The sequence below is a fragment of the Vigna unguiculata genome, chromosome 3, assembly GCF_037176805.1.
Source record: "Vigna unguiculata cultivar grain cowpea cultivar isolate G323 ecotype 2 chromosome 3, ASM3717680v1, whole genome shotgun sequence".
In the NCBI taxonomy this organism is placed as follows: Eukaryota; Viridiplantae; Streptophyta; class Magnoliopsida; order Fabales; family Fabaceae; genus Vigna; species Vigna unguiculata.
Window position 1 is genome coordinate 11,053,353 of NC_140794.1, and position 25,640 is coordinate 11,078,992.

At 30.5% G+C, this 25,640-nt stretch overlaps 3 protein-coding genes and 1 non-coding gene across 5 annotated transcripts; 2 read left to right on the forward strand and 2 right to left on the reverse strand.

Annotated features, from left to right (window-relative positions):
• Positions 1-393: 393 nt before the first annotated feature.
• On the reverse strand, positions 394-957 carry LOC114179842 (basic form of pathogenesis-related protein 1-like). Its single transcript, XM_028066315.2, has one exon. The coding sequence runs from the start codon at positions 934-936 to the stop codon at positions 463-465; it is 474 nt and encodes a 157-aa protein (XP_027922116.1). The 5' UTR covers positions 937-957; the 3' UTR covers positions 394-462.
• A 7,376-nt stretch (positions 958-8,333) lies between these two features.
• On the forward strand, positions 8,334-10,628 carry LOC114179851 (branched-chain amino acid aminotransferase 1, mitochondrial-like). Its single transcript, XM_028066332.2, has 9 exons — positions 8,334-8,433; positions 8,796-8,949; positions 9,051-9,227; positions 9,324-9,455; positions 9,561-9,659; positions 9,724-9,840; positions 9,918-10,013; positions 10,118-10,230; positions 10,344-10,628. Exons 1-9 carry the CDS (start codon positions 8,405-8,407, stop codon positions 10,456-10,458), a joined length of 1,032 nt encoding a protein of 343 aa, XP_027922133.1. The 5' UTR covers positions 8,334-8,404; the 3' UTR covers positions 10,459-10,628.
• A 10,600-nt stretch (positions 10,629-21,228) lies between these two features.
• On the forward strand, positions 21,229-24,478 carry LOC114179512 (branched-chain-amino-acid aminotransferase 2, chloroplastic-like). Of its 2 annotated transcripts, XM_028065872.2 has the most exons (11): positions 21,248-21,365; positions 21,644-21,676; positions 21,982-22,076; positions 22,220-22,382; positions 22,497-22,673; positions 22,757-22,888; positions 22,981-23,076; positions 23,345-23,461; positions 23,558-23,653; positions 23,824-23,936; positions 24,237-24,478. In XM_028065872.2, exons 3-11 carry the CDS (start codon positions 22,045-22,047, stop codon positions 24,349-24,351), a joined length of 1,041 nt encoding a protein of 346 aa, XP_027921673.1. In that variant the 5' UTR covers positions 21,248-21,365; positions 21,644-21,676; positions 21,982-22,044; the 3' UTR covers positions 24,352-24,478. The 2 variants fall into 2 exon arrangements, with proteins under 2 accessions (XP_027921672.1, XP_027921673.1); XM_028065871.2 differs by lacking the exon at positions 21,644-21,676 and having other exon boundaries at positions 21,229-21,365.
• Positions 24,479-25,304: 826 nt separating this feature from the next.
• Positions 25,305-25,376, reverse strand: TRNAK-UUU (transfer RNA lysine (anticodon UUU)). The gene has a single exon. It is a non-coding gene; the product is annotated as a tRNA-Lys (tRNA).
• Positions 25,377-25,640: the final 264 nt, after the last annotated feature.

Here is a 25,640-nt window from a genome sequence, read left to right on the forward strand (position 1 = left end):
GTATATTATTGTTATTTTATCACACAAACAGTAAGATTTTATTATATTCTCTAATATTCTTGATTTTATAAGATATTTCATACGTCTAGAAATGCTATAAATAAATGTGGTATTTCTCCACAGAGTACAAACACAATTCATATGCACTTCTCTACTTATATAGATCCTAAATTTCTCTTACTGACTTGAACGTTGACGAGTCTTTTACATGTGATATTTTTTGTTCCAGTAACCAAGAGTATTCAAGTCATCACTTAGATCTTGCTACCTTTCTAAAGGTTCATGCTCCATAACCCGGTAAGAACAATGAAAATATTTATAACTAATTCATATTCATACACTTCCAAAATTATCATATATATAATTTAAAATATGTAATTGTGGAAGTGTATCATATATATATATATATATATATATATATATATATATATATATATATATATATGTGGTTACTGTAAAATGTTAGTAAGGTCGGGATCCAATATAATTGCCTGGAGGGTAATAGTTGCAGATGATATAAATAGCGTTATTGTCACACTTGGCTCTAGCACATCCAACACTCTTTGTGTTCTTCCAAACCACCTGAGTGTAATGCAAGCACTCACCTTTAACACACTTGTTGCTCTTCTCATCATAGTTTGGCTTCTCTCCCACCCACATTTTCACTGAGTCCCTACCACTAAATTCACCATAACCCATTGCCAAGTTCTCCCCATAAGGTCCCATAGAGTGCACAAATTCGCATGTTTTTTTCTTCGAGTTCACGTACTTTTGTCCATAGGCCACAAGGGTTTCGTTCCATACCAATGGTTTAACACCAACCTCTTTACGAGCTTTGTTGTGCTCGTCAAGGAAATCTTGGGGGGAGCTTTGTGCCAAGCAAATGTTGCACATTGAGATAATGGTGAGGATGAACACAAGATTTGAGGTCTTCATTGTTGCTTAATTATTTTTTATATTCAGACTTCGATCCAGCACAACATATATATTGTTTTAAAGGACGCAATGCATGGTGCAAAATAAACCATGATGTGTGGATGTAAACATAACAACATTTTGCGTGAATCCAGTGGGTATCCTCCTCTTTCGCTTATTCTCGGTAAATATAATTCTTCATGATGGTGAAAGTCTCAAAGACACCATAGTTGAGAGAATTTTTCGCTTAACCCATACATTACTGAAGCTTAGTTGATTAATGGTTTATATTTGTCATGAACGTGGTAATCACACACGTCGTCTTTCAAAGTAAGCCCTACACAATTGCGTAGAATTAAGAAATTAAGCAAAGTATGAAGATGACACATGGCATTTTCTTTTTCGTCCTCTAATTCCTAAACACGACGTTAAAGATGTTGTTATGAAACACTGAATACAACTTTATACATCTTATGACATAATTTGCACAAATAACTAAAAAAATGGATAATTTTGTGTACACATGTCCTGAAATCACCAAAATCAACATATGAATTGCTTTTAGAGTATTTTAACATTTAAGAAAACTTCAAAAATAATTATAGTATTAATATTTTAAGTATTTCTTTCAATTAATTATACCTATGTCTTTCAAACATTAATTGTCATAGTACAATTTTCCTTCTTTTTATTCCAACTAGTGAATTCTAAATGGGCAATGTTAAGTTCAATGAAATTCGAACTGAGATAGATACGCTAATACAAAAATGACTTATTATATTTGTTCAGTTACATCTGATCGGGTGAGATCAAATGTTAAAAATGTGGGATAACATTTTTGTAGTAATTTTTCAATTTTTACATATGGCTCCTTACCATCAAACATAATTTTTCAATTTTACATCTGATTCTCTGAGGTCGAAAGTAAATTTATGATTATTCCTCATAGGATAAGACCTTCATTGTTGCTTAAAACTTTTGTTTTCTTCGTTTGTGGTTTTCACCGCATTGAAAGGCATCATTTCCTTGTGTTATTTTCGACATTCATGTTGATTTTCTTCTTCTTCACCATTGAACTAGGCATTTGTGTGATGATGATGAACGTGATGAACTTTATACTTTGATTCCCTTTAGATTTTGGTCTATGTGCCATGAACCATGTATATGAGTTTTATATATATATATATATATATATATATATATATATATATATATATATATATATATATATATATATATATATAGTTTTATATTTATTAGATATTTAGGATATAATTAATCAACTATCTCCCAAGTCACTCCTTTTTATGATTATTAATATAGTTAAAATATGATCTCTTATTCAAATGGTGAGAGATGATCCCTCAACAATAGTGAACAACCTAAGAACAAGTGGAGCATCTTTTTCAAATAACTTATAAAGACAACATAGGATAGAATTGTCATGCGAAAATAAAGTGATGAGAACATTAGGTTTCAATTGGAAAAAGACTTGAAATTTGTCCAAAAACAACACCAAGATAACCTCAACAATATAACAATGAGCTCTAATTGACCAAATAGACATCTTGATTCTGACAAAAACCATAAAATATCAAAGACAATAAACAAAGCCACAATCCTTAACACATGAAGTATATTGCTAGATCTCGAATTTGAAATAATGATAATACTCACTTACGATGAACCGAGAATGTTGAGTAGTAAACACATACACTTTGAGAAAAAGAAAGGGAATTAAAACAATCATGAGTAACTTCTTTCTCTCATAACACTATTACTTAGAGACTCTATAATGTAATATATTTTTCAAATACAATATTTTATAATTATGTTATTTATGAATTATATTAATAATTTTTTATTTTTTTTTAAATAATATAACCCTTATAATTTAAAAAATAAACAATAATTATATATATTAATTTAGCATTATCTCTTAAAATATGTGATAAGCGATGAGATAAAAATTTGTTCTTCATAGTTATAAGAGGAAAGGGAGAGAGGAGTAAAGTATCTTTTCGTCATGATTACAAAATTTTAAAATAAATAAAAAATAAAATAAAAATTTACTTATGTTAAGAAAATTTTACATTAAGAGAGAGAAATAGAGGATAGAAAGAAAGAGAAAGAGAAGTATACAGAGAAAAAGAAAGAAGAGAAAGGAAGTGAGAAAAAAGTTCTGATTTAAGTGCATCTTTTATAATTACTAAGGGAAAGGATCAAACATTTATCATCTTATCTATTTTACGTTATCTAGAAAAAAATTATACAAGTGAATAACACCCCACCTGCCAAATCCTTCGTGAAAGTTGTTGGATAATAAAATTCTTTTGAATAAAAGTGTTCAATTTAGAGGTGTTCATATGTGTTCCATATAAGCACTTTATGCAATCAACTAAAGGAGAGTACTTTTCATATCTCTTTTCAGGGACCATAGCTATTAAAATATGGTTCTGGAAACTTTTCCTAGCTTTGTCTTTCTACCTTCTAATGAAAATATACAGTTTCTTAACATTCCAAGTAGGCCTTTGGTGAAACAAGTTCGTTTAGTATTTGTTCCTTATACTATTTGGATGGTGTAAAGGATGTGAAATCATGCTAGGTACCATTTAGTGGAATATTAAAATGGCATGTAATAAGTATGGATAATGATATTATTGACTTTTAACTCTTTGGAGGATGTCTGATGTTGTTTATGTGTAAGCCAACATTGATTGTATTGTTAAAGAACGTTTTATTTATTACTCTCTGTATTGAAGGGTTTTGGCACTAGATATTTTTTAGTTTATACTTTTGGTTATACAATTAAAGCATGTCTGCTAAAAGGTAAAGACAGTAAAACCACTTATTTTAGACTTCCAGTAATTCCAGTAAAAGAAGATCTTAGAAAAATATTACTACTAATATTTTCGTATTAATTAATTATAAAATTAATTTTAAGGAAAAATCCTCTAAAAAATATTTTTGTACTGATATATTTCTATTAAATTAATTATAAACTTATGTTTGAGATAAAAAAAAAAGACCTTAAAAGAATATTTCATTACTAATATAGTTCTATTACATTAATTATAAGTTTATGTTTGAGAATAAAATTTAATTAAATTATTATTAGTGTATGTTAATTTTTATTGGTATTAAAAATAATAATTAGTGAATTAAAACCTTTATTTAGTAAATTATAATTGTTTTTACGAATAAGAGAATGATTATGTATTTTTATTCTCTTATAATTATATTTTCGTCTTTTATATTTTTATCTTTTTGTCACTTCTCTTGCATCTTCTTACTTTCTTTTCTTCTAAGAGTCATTTTTTAAGTGTCTTGACAAATTACATTCTTTCAATCTCAAATTGCCTTTGTGTACCAATTTTTCACCCTCATTTTTTGTTTGTATGTTTTTTTCTTTCTATTTGTGTTATTGTAGTTTTTATTTTGTTTTGGGTTTGTACTAAAATTAGAAATACATTTCTTTTGTCTAGTTTACTTTTTCGGTACTTTTCAAATTACGAGTTTCAAGAGTTTTTTTGCATATATTTTTACAAGGAACTAAATTTTTTCTACAAAATTATTAATTAGATTAGGTGTTAGTCTTTTGGTAGATAATAGATTAATTGGAGCATAATTCAAAGTTGGGATTTCTATAAGATAATTCAAGTTTAGGGAAAAAAAACTTACTATCAAGTTGAGAAGAACCTAAGTTTATTAAAAAGAACGTATTAGACGCAAAAAGAAACAATTTAATGAAAACATTGATAATGAAATTGTAAAATCTCTTCAAGAATCGTTTAGAATTTATTACTTTTCGTATATTGTAGATAAAGAAATTACCACACTTAAGAGTAGATTTGAACAATTTAAAATATATGAAGATTTTTTTGTTTTTTATGTAGTGTTAAAAATTAAAGTCACTAGATTGTACATTTTTGCAAGAAGACTACTTAAACTTTGAATAGTCTTTAAAACAAGATAATTTGTTGGATAATGATGGATTTGATTTATTTTCATAATTAAATATCTTAAGAGAAATTATAGGTTTTGAAAATATAAACTAATTGATATTCTTAATTTATAAAAAAAATATTTTTTTTTCCAAATGCATATGTAACTTATAGAATAATATTAACAATTTCAGTGTCAACAATGTTTCAAGAAAGATTAAATGGATTAGCCTTATTGTCTATTGAAGAATAAATGTTAAATGAAATTAATTATGACAATTTAATAAATAGCTTTGCATCAAAAAAGACTCAAAAATAAATTTTAAATAAAAGGCCTCCATTTTTAAGTTTGCTTTAGGCCTTCCAAACTCTTGAGCCACCTCTGAATCAAAGCATATCCAATTAGGATAAAATGGAGGAGGGGTAAGGGGTTTATCGATTGGTAAGTCAATCAATGCCAAAACACATGCAATGCATTGGCGCCCCAAACAGAAGAGTGAGAGCGAGAAGAGAGACTCAAAGCAAGAGTTACATGAACATGCAATGTAGTAGTGCCCTAAACGCAAAACCTAGAATGCAGTGACACCAAAATGGAGAGAGAGAGAGAGAGAGAGAGAGAGAGAGAGAGAGAGAGAAGAGAGATCCAAAGCGAGAGTGAGAAGAAAGATCCAAAGCGAGGGTGAGAAGAGAGATCCAAAGCGAGAGTAAGAAGAGAGACCCAAAGTAAGTTACACGAATATGTAATGCAGTGATGCCACAAACAGAAAAGGATGATAACAGAAAACCTAGAATGTAGCGCAACAAAACGAAGAAAGACAACGTTAGAGTTACACGAACATCAACAAAGAAAAAAAAATAAGAAGGAAGAGATAAACGAACTTCAACGAAAGTTAGTATGGAGGAAAACGAGAGTCCTATAGCAGTGGAGGAGAAGAACAACTAGTTCTGCAACGACATTATGCAACAGGACCCTTCGCGGGTTGTAAAAATTCATATATTTAACTTTAAAAATTTAGATACTGAAGTGTAGGGAGAAGAAAAAACATTCAAACAAAAGTCGCATGAAGAGATAAGCTTTGTTTTTTTTTTTTTGAAAATGTTATGCACTTGTAAAAACGGTTCTCTATATATCCATTATTATTTCTTATTTGTCCCACTTTTAACTATGGTCCTTTATTATTTCTCATTTGTCCCACTTTTAACTATGGTTAAGTGTTGTCATTTTCACTTATAATGATGATTATGTAAACCATCGTTCTTAAAAAGTTTGTTAAAATTGAAAAATGTAATATTATTTTTTTTCACGTTGATTTTTTAACTAGACGTCGTGAAAGCCTTTTTTGCATTATGATAGTTACTTACACATAATAAAGGCGATCTTCCCTTTTGTATTACATCAATTGCGAATATTTTGAAGAAAAAAAAAAGTGTGTGGGAGAGTGGTTCGCTGACAATGAGATTTTATAAGATTAGGCAATGTTGTGTGTACTTGTAACCTTATTTTTATTTTTACTTATTATATTATTTTTTAATTTTTTAAATCATTGTTTTATTTATTTTCTAGATAAAAAGATTTGACAAAAACTCCATCTAGAAAACGAACTTGACTTCAACCATATTTTTAGTTCTTTAACTTCAGACTTTTTCATTTAATATTCGTTTTTTTTAAACATCTAAAACAATATTTTTCTTAAAATAATTGAGTTACATTGTTAATTTTGAATGGTTTTCTTGTTTTTAAAATTTTATTTGAATTGAAATATGTTAATGTTGTATACATGAAATTGTACTTGTAATCCGGGTTTTTTTTTTTCTGTAATAGGCAAATCACTTTTCATAATTACGAGATTAGGCAAATTTTTTAAAAGTTATGAATTTAGGCAAAACGTGTTGGGGAAGACGTTTTCTCATAAAAAATCGTGAGGGGGTGTGCGTTTTTGGGTCAAAGGGAAGAAATCGTGTTGAGGTAAGACGTTTTCAGATGAAATCGTTCAAAAGAGACACGTTTTATATGTTGTAATCGATTATTTTATGATGTAATCGATTACTAAATGAATTACAGGATTTCTAGATTAATATAATCGATTACATAAATATGGTAATCGATTACAGAACGAGTTTTGATATTTTTGAATAATGTAATCGATTGTATGGTAATCGATTACTATTTTTTTAAATTTAGTTGTAATTATTATCATCAAATCCTGTGATTCTTTTGAAGACAGCATAACTATCACCGTCAGCGCATGGAAGCAGTAGACTGTCTCTGCATGTGTAATAATTAACCAGTAAAAGAACTGCGGAGTAATAATGCAAAACCTAATGTTAACGGTTTTCATTTTCAGAGTGTATTATAAGAATGATAGAAATGGTAGTGCCCCCATAATGGTAGAAATTGAGACAGTAACCTCCATGAAAAAATAGTTGCGTCATAGTCACTCACGCTCACTGCAATTTTCTCAAATTTCAGAGCATGTATTTTATGCTATATTCTTTTTCTAATTTATACATAACTTAAGTTTAAAGTTTTACAAAAATTAATCTCATTCTTTTTTAAGTATTTTTCTCCTTGAAGACAACGTAACTATCTCTGCAACTTTCATCCTCAGCAGTAAAAATCCTGCATCAAGGTTCATCCCTCTTAGTGGAGGACCCCAACAGAACCGTGGCATCAAGGTTCATCCCTCTTACAATTGTTGTAATCGATTACCATATCGATTGTTGTAATCGATTATCATATTGATGTAATCAATTACATTATCTCAGAAATACTGGAACTTATTTTATATTCGATTATAATATTTATGTAATCGATTATATTAATCCAGAAATCCTGTAACTCATACAGTAATTGATTACTTTACGATGTAATCGATTACAGCATACAAAACGTGTTTCCTCTAAATGATTTCACCTGAAAACATACCACTCCCACACGATTTCTTCCCTTTGACCCAAAAATGCATACCCCCTTACGATTTCTTCATGAGAAAATGTCTTCCCCCAACACGTTTTGCCTAAATTCGTAATTTTTAAAAAATTTGCCTAATCTCATAATTATGGAAAGTGATTTGCCTGTTAATCTCATAATTATGGAAAGTGATTTGCCTGTTAATCTCATAATTATGGAAAGTGATTTGCCTGTTAAAAAAAACCTGTAATCCGTCTGAAGAGAGGTCTATCCGGTTGAAAGAAAACTACTTTTTTTTTAATAAGTGAAAGAAAACCACTTCTTAGTTTCAAACATTATGCGGCCCTAATAAACATTTAGTAGTAAAAAAATAATTTTCCTTAAAAAAATAATCTAATTTTGGAACATTGGGCGGTAAAACTATGATTGATGAAAAAAGAAGAGAATATAATTGACAGACAACAATAGCAACTTCCTCGTGAGCCGCAATCCTTGGAGTTCGGAGTCAATTTTTAGGTTCCTTCGTACGTATAAATATAAGCATGTTTAACCTTATTCTTCTTCACCCTAAACCAATAACTTATAATAGTTTTTCTTCTATCCTCCATCTTTAGCTGACCTTCCATATCTGTTCATGGAAAATTCCCATCAACCATGCAATAGGTTTTTCTTCCACGACAAATTCCAATTCATGTTAATCAAACGCTTTTTTTATTTTCAATTTTTCCCACCAAATGTTGCACGGACATGCAATTTCATAATTGTTTTTTATATTATTTTCCTTTAAAAATTGAAGTTTCATCGCCTTAGTGTCAACATAGATTATAACTATATGAAAATCAATTTCAATCGGTAAACATGAAACAACAAACACATCTCATCGTAACTTTTTGAACAATTGAGTGTCATGTATGTTTCAGAAACATTTCATATATAAAACAAATCAATAACTTTACTAAAGAGATGGCATTATATACATATTGTTTGATTTTTCTCATGGCTACCATTTTAAATATATTTAACAGGATGGATTGGGACAAGCTTGGATACGATGTGATTCCAACTGATTACATGTACATAATGAAATCCAATAAAGATGGGACCTTTTCAGACGGAGCTCTGGTACCTTTTGGAACCGTTCAGATTGAACCACATTCTTCTGTGTTAAATTATGGACAGGTCAGCATAATTCAAGATAAAGTTGAATGACTCATGATTCAATTATCTTAAGATGTTGGTCCAAGATATATTATCCTTGAATATTTATGCATGAAAAATAGGGATTATTTGAGGGCATGAAGGCATACAGAAGAGCAGACGGTGGGGTGCAGTTGTTCAGACCAGAAGAAAATGCCCTACGCATGCAGAGGGGAGCAGAGAGGTTGCTAATGGTGGCACCTTCTGTTCAACAGTACATTGAAGCTGTCAAACAAGTTGTTACCGCAAATAAGAGTTGGGTATGCACCACAAGTTTCTTCCTTTTTACTTTTTCTGAAGAAATTTATTCAAACAGACATCACATATAATTTTTTATTCCTCATCTTTTGCTGCAGGTTCCTCCTTACGGAAAAGGAGCCTTATATATTAGGCCTTTACTCTTTGGAAGTGGATCCGTAATGGGTATTGCACCTGCACCACAATGCACCTTCCTCATCTACACTAACCCTATTTGCAACGTTTACAAGGTCAGTCATCACCGTTTTCATTTCAACTAAACCTGTGCGTAGATGTTTATATAATATTTTGAGCAAATTCAACATTTTGATTGTGTTTGTGACATCCTCTGACAGGGACGAACTTCACCGCTGAACTTGTTGATTGACGATAGAATTCCTCGCGCGTTTCCTGGTGGGACCGGAGGAGTGAAGAACATAGGAAACTATTCACCTGTAAGTTTGTATTAGCATTCATGGTTATCAGCATTTCAACCAAATAATTGTGATCCAAACGCAGGTTTTCGAAGTTACGAGAGAAGCAAAAGCCAAAGGGTTTTCTGATGTTCTCTTCCTTGATGCAATGGAACGTAAATATGTGGAGGAGGTGTCTTCGTGCAACGCTTTCATGGTCAAGGTAATATTTTCGTACTTTGCCAATTTCATAATTTTCTTTCAATTTGTACATGCCTGTTGATTAATCTGCATCTCTAGGGTAATGTGATTACAACTTCACCTACACTCGGAACCATTCTTCCTGGAATCACAAGGAACACTATCATGCAACTTGCTCGTGATTTGGGCTTCCAGGTATCACAATCACACTGAAATCACATGCATAAAGCATCTTTTTCTCTCAAATCAATACTTGAATTTGTTGATATTATATATTTGCGGGTGTTAATTTTGTGTAGGTGGAGGAACGCAAATTTTCGGTTGATGAAGTGATTGAAGCTGATGAGGTTTTCTGTACTGGAACTGCTGTGGGGATCTCTGAGGTTGGCAGTGTAACCTACAAGGATATGAGGTAAATAGAATAAAAAATTTTGTTCGGTTCTTTAGCTTTGGAATATTACTGGCTCATTACTGTTACTACCAACATAATAACACTGTGGAACAAAACATTGGTTGTCTTGTCAGGGTGGAATTCAAAACAGGAACAAATACTGTTACCCAGAAATTGTATGATTTCATTACGGGAATCCAAACAGGTGTTTTGGAGGATCAGAAAGGATGGGTGGTGAAGATTGACTGAAATATTAACCACTGATATCATATACTAATGTGATACATGTAATATATATATATATATATATATATATATATATATATATATATATATATATTAGTTTGGGGCAATGCAGCTCAACATATAACACATGTATTAACTGTATATTTAAATAATGATATTGGTTGGATTGGGGTGAAATCTTTGTGCAGTATTTGAGATTTATTTATTTGAGCAAATTGGTGACAAAATAGCCAGTGATAAATTTTTTGGGGGAGAAAAAAGATTATCACAAATTTATTACTGGCAAAGAAAGTTTATATGGCGGTAAAATCCTTTTTAATGGTGATTAAAAATACCTTTAACCATTAAAAATCCTTCTAAAACTTAATATAAAATAGAGATGAAAAATAATACTTTGATACCCATTGTTTTAAATATGACTATTGGATAACTTATTGTGATAATTATAATATAAATATTTAAAAAAATATTAAACTAATAAAATAACTTTTAAATTATATTATTATAATAAGTTGTTAAGTAGTTTTATCCAAGATAATGGGTGAAATTAGAATATCATTACTCCACAGAGATAATATCCATATGAATAGTGTCGACCTCCATTTGCTTGCACTTGTTTGAAAAAACAAATCAAGATATCAGTATTAGATTTGATATTACAGTTTAATTGATTTTCGCTTGGTAATATATATAAATAAATTATTAAGTAATCCAATATATAATAAAATTATTATAATAATATCTTCTCACGTGTTATATTAAACAAAATAAAGAAAAGTGAAAAACGTACTAAATTCTTAAAGTATTAAATAAATTAAATAGAATAGTTTTAAGTGTGTGGTATTGGTGATACGTCAGCTGGATCTTGCGTCCATCTTATTAGTATATCATATCATTACATTTTGATTAAATATTTTTCTCTTTTTTTTTTTTTTTGACATTATTTGCTTACTTTGACAATCATCATAGAAATAAAAAGGTCTTCATAAGAATTAATTTTTATATTTATAAAAAAAATAGACAATGAAAGATAATGAGGGTTTAAAAAAATTATGATGTCAAACTAACATTATTTTTTTAATATGAACTGTTTTTATTTGCACTTATGTTGTGTCACATCATTACAATATTAAATATTTAATAAAATTTAAATAAAAATGTAAAATATATTAAATTTTAATATTTTTCTAACATTTTTTTGAAATTAAAACTTATATAGTAAAAATGTAAAACTGTTAACGTCAACTGTAAACCATCCAACTAAATTCGAATAAAAACAAACTTTATACTTTTTTATTCTAAAGTAGACTGTTTCTTTATACATTTTTGTTTATTTCACGCCATTACAACATTAAGTATTTGATAGAGTTTACACGTTTATTTTTGTTGTAAGAGTTATTCTTTCATGTTTTAATTTAATTTGTTATGAGTTTATTATATTCTTTTTAATATTTTTTAATTCATTTATATATAAAAGTTTTGTAATATATATTTTAATTAAAGTTTTATTTAATTATTGAAAGAAATATATTTTTCTTAAAATTATTTCATATTATCAAACTCAAATAAATATTTTAGTATCAGTTTTATTAGTGAGACGCTTTTTATAAAGGATATGTTTTGAAGTGTTTAATTTTAAAATATTAATAATAAAACTATCATATGAAACATAAAATATAGTAAAATATTGAAAAGATTGATATTTTGAATTAAAAAAAATAGTAACCCGTGCAATGCAGGGTCTAAAAAAAAGTAATGTTATAAAAGGACAATAATTAAGGGCTTCTCCTTGAAGGTGGCCATACAACTACTACTACATATTACCTGCCCTATTGCCATTTCATTTGATTGTATATTAAGAATGGTAAAATATCTAAATTTATTATTATTCATTTGATAAAATTCGTGATATAGATAATGAGTATTTTAATATTTATTTATAAATAGATCAGACATAAATATCATATTATTTGTATATGTAGACGTTTGTTATCTAAAAAAAAGTAAAAATAAAATTAATTTATATTTTATTAAATTTAATTTAATTTATATCTAATTTAATTTTTATTTTTTTATTTTTTTAATTTTAATTAAAAAATTTATTTTAAAAATTTATAAAATATTTTTCTTAAAATTCGTGAATAATCATAAAAATATGCAAATTTTTAAAAATCTGTAAATATCTTTTAAAGAATACCATGCAAATAACAAGTGAATTTTTAAATTATAAATAATCACTATTCAAGTCCATCACCATCCCTACCAAATACCATTATTTTAATATATTTTTTACATCATTATTTGCACTTTTACTTACCAACTGCTTTTCCCTACCACCAAACACTCCTATTAACCACTCACATTCAATAATCGCTAACAAAAATGTATTAAACAATTAAAAATTTGATTCATTTTTCTTTTTCAATGTGTAATAAAATTTAAACATTACATTATACTGATAAATTATTTATGAATTAATATTAAATTAACCTTTATTTTGTAATTTACTGATAAAATAATTTCTAAATTTCATTCTCTTTTTCACCGTTTTTTTTTAAATTAGTTATTTCTTTATACCAAATATAGTATTTATAATAAACAAATTATCTATAAAATAAATAATAACTTTCTATAATAAAAATTATTTGTTTATTTTTATAATTATAATTTTATTTTTAATAAATTATATTTATAAATATTTAGTTATTATATTTAAATATAACTTTAAAAATATATAATATATATCATACAATCAATAGACAAATATAGCAAAAATACAAGACGTATCATTTTATATATTGGTTAGACGAGTCTAGTAATACACATAAGACAAGTCTTTTCATACATTGATTAGACGAATATAGACAAGAAAAAAACATTATATAAGCCAAGTAATACACATTAGACAAAACTGTTCATACATTAATTAAACGAATATAACAAAAAATATACAAGTCATTCCATAGTTGATTAGACAAGTATAACGAAAGATATTATATGAGCTTAGATATACATTGATTAGATAATTACAACAAAGAACATTAGATGAGTTTGTCGATTCAATGATTAAACAAGTCTAGAAATATACCTAAGACGAGCCATTTACATATTGACTAGACGAGTCAAGCAATATATATTAGACAAATATGTTCATACACATATTATACGAGTTTATTAATACACATTAGATGAATGTGTTCATTCATTAATTAGATGAATTTTCCAAAACACCTTAGACAAGTATGCTCATATACTGATTAGACGAGTATTGTAAGACCCACAAAATTTAAATAATTAAATAAATAATTATTTAATAAATGCTGGTAAGAGAAGCCTTTATGACATTAATTGTAAACCTTAATGATGTGGAAAAGTACTAGCTCAAGTGGTTAAGAGTACTTGATTGTGTGAGAGGATTTGGGTTTGAGTCCTAGGTATGCCAATAATGTGTATTTAATTATTATTATTTTAAATATATGTGTTAGTCGTGATGCAACATAATATAATACTTGAATTTTATTAGTTAATAAGAAATAAGAATTGGCTTAGTGGTTTAGCATTGATTTGGCATTAGCAAGGTGGTGGGTTTGAACCTTGGGGAAACTCAAATTAAACTTCATTTTGGCTATTTTTTTTAACTTTGGCTTACAATTTGAAGGGTTAAAGGAAGACCCTAGTAGACATGGCAGCCAAGGGTGGCTGAAAAAAAATAGCCATAATGGAACAATGAATGGCACTTAATCACCAATTAAGTTGCATTTTCGTTTCTCATTATTGACCTAACTTTAAATCACCATTTAAAAGGCAAAATTAGGGTATTAGGAAAAGTTGTGGCAAGCCTGAAATCATATCAGAAAGAGAGCACGAATTTGAGAGTTTTGGTGAGTTTTGAGTGAGGTTTTGGGGGGCTGAGTTGAGGGAAAGGCAAAGGAGGGCATTGGTGTCAAGGGAGATTTCATAGTCGCACTAGATTAAGTGGTAAGGTTAGTGGAATTTCGTATATGGAGGAGTATTATGAAGGAATAATGAATATAATCATGTGAAGGCAGCCTATTGGATCGTAAATCGAGTGGAATCAGAATTGTAGGGGTTGGAATAAGGTTTGAAGGTGTTGAGGATATTTCTGGGTTCCTGGAACTGCAGAAACCACCTGACGGCACCATATTGGCCGCCAGGCGCCACACCAGAGGTGCGTGGTGTGTTGATTCACGAAAAACGCTGTTTTTTGTACTTTTCGCGTAACAATAACCGTCGGGCGGTATTTTAGTCCCGTCGAGCGCCAGTCGTCTGATTTTGGGCGCTAGGCGCCACCAATTTTTCTGGTTCGTGCAGTTTTCGTAAAACTGCATTTCCCGGTTCGTTAACCGTCCGATTTAGGTGAAATTTTGACATGTGGTTCTTCATTTTGAACGGTGGAGATTTGATTTGGAGGTCAGCAGCTAGAGATATACATTATTTAATATTGCTGATTTTGGAGTTTGTAAAATACATGAATAAGCCTTTGATGAGTTCAAGTAACTTCTAATGAAGCATAATTGGGTGCATGTGGTAAGTTAAATTCAGAATGTATGTTAATATGGCAGAGAGAGTGAGATAGATTTATATGAAACAATATGCTAATAAATGAGAAGAATGCCAAGTGTAATGTGTGAGGTGCAATTCAGTTTATTAACATGTAAGGATATATGAAGATTATGTTTAGTGGATGGGGTAGTTAATATGCTACATTGTTTATGTTAATTTGGAGAAGTGTGTGCAATCTTGGTGACTATAATATATGTGATTAAAAAGGTGTGTATGAGTGGCTAGTGATAGAACTATGATTGGTGTGTGTCCTAATTATTCTATAGTTTGGTGTGTTGTGTGATTGGGATCCCTTGGGGATCTGTTTAAGTGCCGAGAAACCAGTAGCAGTGCGCTACAAGCATGGTGTTTGGCGGCGCGAGCGAGCCACCAAGCGGACGGAACATAAATTAGTGGCAGTGGCCACTGTTGACGCGTGGCGCCTGGCGGTAGGGAGGGTCCCACCAGGCGGAATGGAATAACAGAGACTCTGATGGCACGGTGGCGCCTGGCGGCGCGGGGCAGGTGCGCCAGGCGGTGGCGACGAGTGGCGCCTGGTCCGTCCCTGCCAGGTGGTGATGGTGCAGAGATGATTCTGCAGGCGCGTGGCGCCTGGCAGTACGTGTCCCCCGCCAGGCGGTGACGGTGCAGTGATGATTTTGCGGGCGCGTGGCGTCTGGCGGCGTGTGATGCACGCCAAGCGGTCTGAACCTATTGTGTGCCTGGCGACGTGAGATGTGCGTCAAGCGGTTTTTGTTCAGTGATGGTGCGCGAGGAAAGGTTTCTACACAGCTTTAGGTGATGTTCATGATGCGAGGCTTTGGCTGGGGGCCCAGTTACGAGTGTAATCTTGTATTGGGGTAACACGTGACCACTCAAGGTTGTAGCCTGGTGGTTTAGGAAGTCCAGTGGAGTGTGCGAGTTGTGGCTCGTACGGCGAGGTTCGGGTGATTGCCCTCTTCAGAGTGATTCTGATAGAGTTTTGGTAGTCTGGAACAGCTACAAACCTTATGTTTGTTTCGGGAGCTCCACTTGGTGTCACGGTGAGATGTTGTGGCAAAGTTATTCCCACGTGTGGACGATCAGGTGGTGGCCTGTAGTCGGAGGGGCGAGTAGACACTCGTGCAGCAAAGATCGATCATCGTTCTCACCTAAATGGTATAGAAATGATAGACGTCTAATGAAAGTATTGGAAGTGGAGAAGTAAGGAACAAGGGAGAAGAATACTAACTCGGGGTTTTAAGGTTCCGATGTTGTATTTAATAGTTTATGTGTTTGGTTTTATTTAAATGAGCTCACCCTATCTGTGTGTGTGTGGCGATGATCATGTAACTTGTTACATGGGAGTAGATGTTAATGCAAGTGAGCAGGCGGATACGTAGAGACGGAGTGGGGATCACGACGAGATTATTTACTCAGTTTTATTATGATTTTCTTCAGTATTTTTTTATGGTTTGGTTTTGTAATAACTGAATAGTACGATTTTAATTATTATGGAAGCGATGTTGAACTTTTAATTTTCCCGCGTTTTTTGGAAATTGCGAGAATAAATGTAATGTTTTATAAATCTTATTTCTTATTTATTTTTAAATAGTAATTTTCGGCTAGAACGTTACAAGTATAGCAAAAAATATTAGATGAATCTAACAATATACATTAGACAAGTCTTTTTATAGAACAGTTAGACTAGTATACCAAAAAAACATTAGATGAATCACTCCATACACTGATTAGACGAGTCTAAGAATACATATTAGACAAGTTTGTTCATACACTAATTAGATAAGTCTTGCAACACACATTAGACGAGTTTGTCAATACATTATACTAGTTTGTTTATACACATATTAGACAAGTCTATTAATACACAAATGACTTTATCCATTCTCTGATTGAATTACTATACAATTAGACAAATATGTTGATGCACTGATTAAAACGAGTCTAATAATACACATTAGACCAATTTGTCCATACATTGATTTGTATTTTTAGCAAGTTCTACTCTATATATTTCTGCATAGTCTATCCCTTGCATTTTTAAAGAGTTTACTTCATATTTTTGCACATGCTTTATTCTTTGTATTTTTCACAAATTTTACTTTTTATACTTTTAAATGCATATTGACTTTCTAAACTTAAATCATTTTTCACGTTATTCTTCAAAACTTAATGATAAACCTCCTAAAAATACTTTTTGTTTCTTTCTTTAACCTCTGAATCTCTTTTAATAAACAAACAAACATCAACTTGTTTATAGGCAACACATGTTTAAAATTAGTTTGGACAAAAAAAAAACATTTTTTAATTTGTAAAAAAAATAGACAAAAAATTTGAGAGAAAAAATTAATACTTCTCAACATTTGAATAAAGATGGTTTTGATTATGCATAATACTTATCGATAAGATTAATACTTATAAATCATGTTTGATACTTTTAAGCATTGTGTCACACTTTTTAGTAAGATCGATATTTTTTTTTTGACAACATTAATATTTCTGGATCTTACTTATTATTTCTCAACAAGATAATATATTTATAAAAAAAAAAATATTTCTCGACAAGATATGGATAGTTCTCAACTTTATTTGATATTTTTTATTATCTAAGTTTATACTTCTTAGCAAAACTAACATATTCTAAATTTATTAGTTTATTTGAGATTTAATTTAGTTTTTGAATCAATAATATATTTCGTTGGATATATATGTCCTAAAAAAAATCATGAGAATAGGTTGAAAGAACATTTCTTATATTATTTCTAATTCTCTTTGTTAATATCTTAAATTTAAGATAAATTTCAATAATGTTTTCTAGAAAGTTTATTTTAGATTCATTTTAATATTAATATAAAATAGACTTAACAAAGTCAATTTCATAATCTTCTATGTATATTATAATTTATTAATATTTTCGATCTATATCACAAAACATATTTCTTATTTTTAAATTAACTAAATAATTAAATAATAGCACTTCGTGAATAACGATGAGTGTCATAAAACTGAAAAGTCAAAATCACGCTTTAATTGATCAAATCAACATAAAAGTGAGATAGTCGTGTTTTAAAGTATTTCATGTGAGACATGTTCGTAGAAAGGAAAATTGCTAATAGTGTGAATACGAACTCATACTACGTATATATGCTCGTCAATACAACAAATAAATAATGTTTCAGTTTCATTTTTATATATATGCTCACTTGTCCTCGTAATTCAAAAGATTCCTCGTAAAATTTGGTCAAGATCAATCAGTTATGGAAGTTTTAACTGGTATATTTAAAAATGTATTTCTTTTGTTTCTTAAAACTTTTATTCTGTATTCAAAATTTTATATATATATATATATATATATATATATATATATATATATATATATATAAAAGTATAATGTTTATACATCTTCATATAACTTTCTTATAATATTTTTATATATTTTTTAATAAAAAAAATAATTTCGTATATAATGCCTTTAAACTACTAGTTAGCAAAATGTTTGTTTAAATTTTCTATTTTTACAGGGAAAACCTTTTTTGTATAAACAGACGACTACATATATAGGAATCACCACTTTGTCACTATCTATAATTTGTAAACTCACATAGAAAAGAAACCTATAATAAAATAGTCTTAGTTGTTTCTAAAGATCCTCTCGAATAAAATAGAGGCACATTCCACCAAGCACCCTCGTGGACATTAATTAAAAGTAGCAAATTTATATGGACAGCTAGTACCTTCCTTTCCTTCTGTATTTATTTATTACAAATTATTAATACTAATGCTCACATTAATATTTCCTCAATATTAAATATTAATACAATTATTAAATAGTATAAAGCATTATATATATTCTAAGTATCAATCAAATATAAAAGGCATTAAAAAATATGGTTGATTAGATCAGAAGAGGGTAATGAATACTTTTCAAAATAAGTTCCTAAAATTTAAAAGAAAATGGAAAAAGTCTCCTAAATATTTTGAAACATTTTCCGGGATTTTAATAGTTAAAAAACAATACCACAGTTAACTACAATGTGCATAATTATCGTCTAATGATTCAGTTAAATAACAATTGGGTGGTTACATGTAACTATGATTTACATATTCTTATAAAGATGGAGGAAAAAGCTTTTATGATCGAATTCAGTCGAGTTGGTCTAGTCGAAATTTATCTGAGTCGATGTAGTCAAAATTTGTTTGAGTTATCCGGTCAAAATTTTGTTGTGTCAGTCCTGATCCAAATTTAGTTTTATTTGACTAGATTAGTTTCGGACGAAATTCGGCCATTTTGGCTGTGTCGGTCATGACCGAAATTTGGCCTATTCAGCCGAGCCTATTCTGGTCGAAATTCGGTGGAATTTAGTCAAGTTAGTCCCGACCAAAATTTAGTCGAGTCTGACCTAGCTGAAATATAGTCGTATTTGACCGAGTCAATCGTAGATGAAATCTGGTTGTATTTAGCTAAGTCGACCTCGACCAACGTATACAGTTGTGTAAACCCTGACCGAAATTTGATCGAGTAGGCCTTGACCCAAATGTGGCCATATTTGGCTAAGTCAGCTCTGGCCAAAATTTGGTTGTATTAGGCGAAATCGACCCCAGCCGAAACTCGGCCGAATCCAATCAAGTCAATCTTGATCAAAAATTTGCCAAGTCGGCTCTAACCCAAATTTGGTCGTATTCGGCCATATCATCCTGGCCGTAATGAGGTTGTATGTGGCCCAATTTTACCGTGTCAGTCCTAGGGATGACAAAAATACCCGCGCCCGCGGATAAAATCCGCGACGGATAATTACTACCCACAGGTATTTATTATCTACGGGTAGCGGGTATTTTAATACCCGCTTATAAACGGGTTGGGTACGAGTATCATACTATCCGTACCCGTGGGTACCCGTAACCCGCAAGTACCCGTTACCCGCGGGTACCCGTTACTCGCAAAAAATTAAAATTAAAATTTAAGTTACATTTTATTAAGTTAAATTTAATTAAAATTAAAATTAAAAGTATATTTTATTATGTCAAATTTAATTATAATTATAATTTAATTTAATTTATATTTAATTTTTATAATTTTATATTAAAAAATTTGTAAAATATATATTTTTTAAAATATTTGCGGATATCGGGTATCCACGAGTATCCGCAGGTTTTAAAAATATCCGCGTGTATTTTTTAAGCAGATACCCGGTGGGTAAATGGGCGGGTAGCGAGCGGGGTTTTTTTTTGCGGGTCGGGTTGCGGGTAGGCACTATTTGTGCCCGACCCGACCCGTTGCCATTCTTAGTCAATCCTAACTGAAATTTGTACATATTTAGTCAAGTCGGCACGACCAAAATTCGTTTGAATTTGGCCGAGTTGGCCTCAGCCAAAATTTGGCCAAATTCAACCAAGTCGGCCTCGACCAAAATTCGATCGAGTTGGTCCTGACAAAAAATCTGCCAAATTCGATGGTGTCAACACATAAGGACACAGGCTTTAGAAAATTCAATTTAAATTTCTTTTGTAAAACATAGATTCGAAATTTTGAATTTAATCCAAATATTTGGATATGGATTTAAATCTTGATCTAAATATTTAATCTGAATTTTAAACAGATCAAAACTAGTTCGATTGAAAAAAAAAGGATTTTGATTGAAAATCTGATCCAATTATTTGGATCTAAAATAGATGTAGATTAAGTCATTAAAAATCCAATTCATGATCACATGGTAAACGAGGATTAAGTTGTGTTTACATTGGTTTATTTTTATTGATTAAGTTGTGTTTGCTGAAGTTTTATTATTTTTGTCATTTTATTGTTTGTGTTGGATGTCATCCTCAAATCTTTTGCAAATTAATATACTTTGTAATAATTTAAAATATATATTTTTCATTTGGATAGTTAATCATCTTGTGTCCTATGTAATGAATGTTATTGGATTAGGTAGACGTTAAATTTGTGCATTTTTAATATTATCTCCTTTAATGATGGGTGTTTTGGTAAAAATGTTTGTTTTATTTGTATTGGTAAATATATTTTTGTACGTTAGAATATATAAATTTTACCTTAAAATATATGAATAGATATAAATATTATGTTATAATACTATACATTAAATTAAATTAAATTAAAGTTAAATTATGTTAACTAATATGAGAAAGCATGTGCTTGTTATTTGTTGCCCTTATAATGTGGTTCCACATTTTTTATTATAAAAGGCATGCATCAGTATGCTCCCCTTCGCATCTATCACTGTTTCATTCTCCTTCATTTTTTTTCGTTAAAGCTTTTCTTTCTCTTCTTTTCAATCCTACCTCAAGGGATACAAAGTTCAAAGTTCAAAGTTCGTACCTGCTTTTACAAGGTACTCATGTTTCTCATTCCATTGCTTCACTCTCTGATGAATGTTCAAAGTGAATACCGATTCACAATCACATCTTTCGATTTTGCGAATTTCTAAGTTTCTTCAAATCTGTCACTGGGTGCGCACATCCTTTTCTTTACCTGGAGGGAAAGAAGAAAGAAAATTTGACAAAAACCAAAGATGAGACGAAAGAATAAGAAATGTGAATCATGTTGCTATTGTAATTTCTAAAGATCACATTTATACACGTTCTAGATCACTAACGTTATGTTAATCAGGGATTCAAGACCTAAAATCAAACATGCTATAAGGTATAATCATCGTGTTATTCTCTCTCTGGGAAAAAATGTAAAATTACATTATAATTTTGAATTTTAATTCTTATTTATAACTGTAGTTCCTTTTTCTTTTTTTTTTTAACTTTTATGTTTAAAAGTCTTTAATTTTGATCAGATATTTAATTTTACATGTGATCTTTAAAACATATAACTTTATAGGTTCGAGTGTGTATGTAATATGTAATAAATTTTATCATATATTATAATGATGGTTACCTTAGTATATGCTGACATGACATCAAAGTAATGTATGACTGATCTGGATTGGTTTTACACAGGTATTTGTGTGGAGCGTTGCATCAGCTGACACTACTTGAAAGCAGAAACCCGTGGTCGCAGCTATGTCTCCCCCCTCTAATAACGGTTCTGAAAGGTATTGAGCGATTAATTACCTAATTTTTAATGAGTAAGACAATGATATATGAACTTGGTTAAATCATGTTTTTATGGTACAATACTTTACTATTGGTGATTTTGAATCTGAAGTTTGGTCACCCTGCTTTGCTTTTGTATCAGTGCTGCTGAGGTTAATTGGGATGAACTTGGATTTAATTTAGTTACCACAGATTACATGTTTGTCATGAAATGTGCCAAAGGAGATAAGTTTTCAGAAGGATCGCTGCTTCCTTATGGCAACATTGAGATCAGTCCTTCTTCTGGGATATTAAATTATGGACAGGTTCTTATGCCACACAGCAATGCTTAATGATTTATCAGATTTTATCTATAATAAGCTTTGTGCAAAGAACTTGAAGCTAAGCCTCACAAATATGCAAACTTTGTGAGTCTTCAGGGAATCTTTGAGGGGCTTAAGGCATACAAAACTGAAGATGGGCGTATACTTTTATTTCGACCAGATGAGAATGGTCTACGCATGAAGAGAGGAGCAGATAGAATGTGTATGCCATCTCCATCTGTTGACCAGTTTGTCAATGCTGTGAAGCAGACAGTTCTTGCCAACAAACGATGGGTATTCATTCATTTCCTCATCTTGTTCATCTCTGTGATCCATGAAAAAGTTGAAAAACAAATTAAGCTTCAAATTTGAAACAGGTGCCTCCTCCAGGAAAAGGGTCACTATATCTTAGGCCCTTGCTCATTGGAACAGGACCACTCTTAGGTTTGGCACCAGCTCCTGAGTATACTTTTCTTATTTACTGTTCTCCAGTTGGCAGCTACCACAAGGTCACCTTTGGATTTCCACATGTTTTACGATACATGGAAAAAATTGTACTTGCAACTTGTTGAAATTTCATCTTCTTGATTAATTAATACAGGGTACACTGAACTTAAAAGTGGAGGATAAACTATATAGAGCAATATCTGGGAGTGGTGGAACTGGAGGGATCAAAAGTGTCACCAATTATGCCCCTGTAAGCATACACTACCGATTCATCTATAAAACATTTCCTCTTCCTTATGGTTGATAATTTTACTTATCCGAGATTAGAAGAAAAAGAAATTTGTCAATCAAAACTTTGTTCCTGAATTTATCGTTCTGTAAACCTTTTGATGAATGTAATACAAAGCACGGTTATACTTAGACTGCTAAGTCAAATAACAGATCATACTAAAACTTACCTCAGATTATAATTGTCCTCTTGATAAAGTATATTATCCTTATATGTTTTTGTGCCATAGGTTTATACTGCAATAACAGATGCAAAGGCCAATGGATTCTCCGATGTGTTGTTCTTGGACTCAGCAACAGGAAAACATATAGAGGAGGCATCATCATGCAATGTATTTGTTGTGAAGGTCTGAACATTATTTATGTGGGCATGCTATTAACAATTTTTATATCCAAACCATGTGACAGTCTGAACAAAATTTGTTTAATTTAATCCTATGAAGGGCAACACTATCTCCACTCCTTCATTAGATGGAACCATCCTGCCTGGTATCACACGAAAATCCATCATTGAAGTTGCCATTGATTTGGGTTATCAGGTATTAAATCAGTTTCGTTCAATTATTGGCACGTATATTGACTTGCTTCTAGAAAATATACCTACTATGTATGAGAAAATCTACCTTACCTATGTTTCTACAGACAAAAATGTTCTCAGTATTGTATGCTTAGTTACTTACAGAGAAGGGGCTTACTGAATTATGTTCAGGTCATGGAACGTGCCATATCAGTGGAGGAAATGCTAGTTGCTGACGAAATGTTCTGCACAGGAACTGCAGTGGTTGTTAACTCTGTTGCATCTGTTACCTATAAGGAAACCAGGTAAAAATTTCACTTCAGTTATTCTATTTCTTTTGTTTTCAATATACTACGTCAATTCAGATAATATTTACCCATTTTGTACACTTTTAAGTAGGATAAAATTATTTATTTTGTAATGATTATTTTCATACTTAATCTTATTCATTAATATGATGATTTTTCGGTAGATGTCAAGTATAAAAGTACTTTCTGCTATCTATGCATAAATTAAACTCAATTTTTTATATTAGTAAGTATCATAATTCAACTATTTATTTAAAATATCTTCTCTCTTATGTCTTTACCATTGACCAAATGCAGGAGGGATTACAAAACAGGGCCAGAAACATTGTCTGCAAAATTACGAAAAACACTGGTTGGAATTCAAACAGGGTGTCTTGAGGATACAAAGTCATGGACAGTCACAATCTCTTAATTGAAGATGACTTTTGTTTCATCCTAACAAGTTATCATTTGAAAGTCATTTTCCCTACATGTTCTGCATAATATGAAAAATTATACTTTTAGTTCTCTTAATTTAATAAAGGTTTTAAGTTCATCAACTGTGTAATTCTCTCTCTCTCACATTTATCTGTTCCTTATTAGTTGTTATTAGAAGACATTTTAGTTGTTATTAGAAGACATTTTAGTTGTTTATGTTTGAATTGAAGGAACGTTGAATGGGTTAAAATGAAATGGAGTGGACTGAAATGTAATATAATAAAAACATTATCATTGTTTATAAATCTCATATACTAAAATGCAGCATAAAGAATCCATCTCCTTCCTTTTAAACTGAAGCAAAAAGAAAGCAAATAAAGGTAAAATTCACTAGTTCATATTATATTTCATTTTTATTTCACCAATTCAAATAATAAAAGTGAACCGAGAAAGAAAAAACTAAAAAGAAAAAAAAAAAAAAGTGAAGTGACAAGGAAGGCAATAAAACAGAGTTTTAATCTTCTCCGTCAACTTATTTTAGGTTAGTTCTTGACTTGAACGAAGTGAGAAATGAGTCTTCCAGTTCAAGTTGACCATGCCAATTTATATCATATAGTGTTAATATTAATAAAATGAAGGTTGATGACTACTTATTTATGTCATATGCTAATGTATTTTACTCATGTGTGTTGCTTCTTACACCCATCAAATTTCTTCTTCCACCCCATCAGTTTTCTGAAAAAAATTTCTATAATAGAAAGGGTAATCGTTTTTCGGAAAAAAAAAGACAAAATTGTTTATAGTGATCCAGAAAATAGATTCTCTAGGTGATAGAGTATAGGAAGCAGGGCTTTCCTCTATAGATAGAAGAACTAGTCATCCGTTTTCTGCCATGCACTAGGAGACATACAGAAACAAAACTAAAAACTTTATAATTTATTTTCAATGCGCCGTCTGTGGGGATCGAACCCACGACCACGTGGTTAAAAGCCACGCGCTCTACCACTGAGCTAAGACGGCTTATATTATTTTATCTTTTCAAGATGTTATTTAGTAATGGAATACAGAAGCTTGCCTTTATTACTTTTCATTCCTTTGATGGACACCATTATCATCTTAACCTGTATACCTGTATTCATATCATTCATTTGAAGGGTAATTTCAATTTTTATCTTTAAATACTATGATTATATAATTATGTGACACTTATATATTAACCCGAGTTTTTAATGAATAATTGTACTATTTTCTACAACATTATTTTGTATGACATTTTTATTTCGT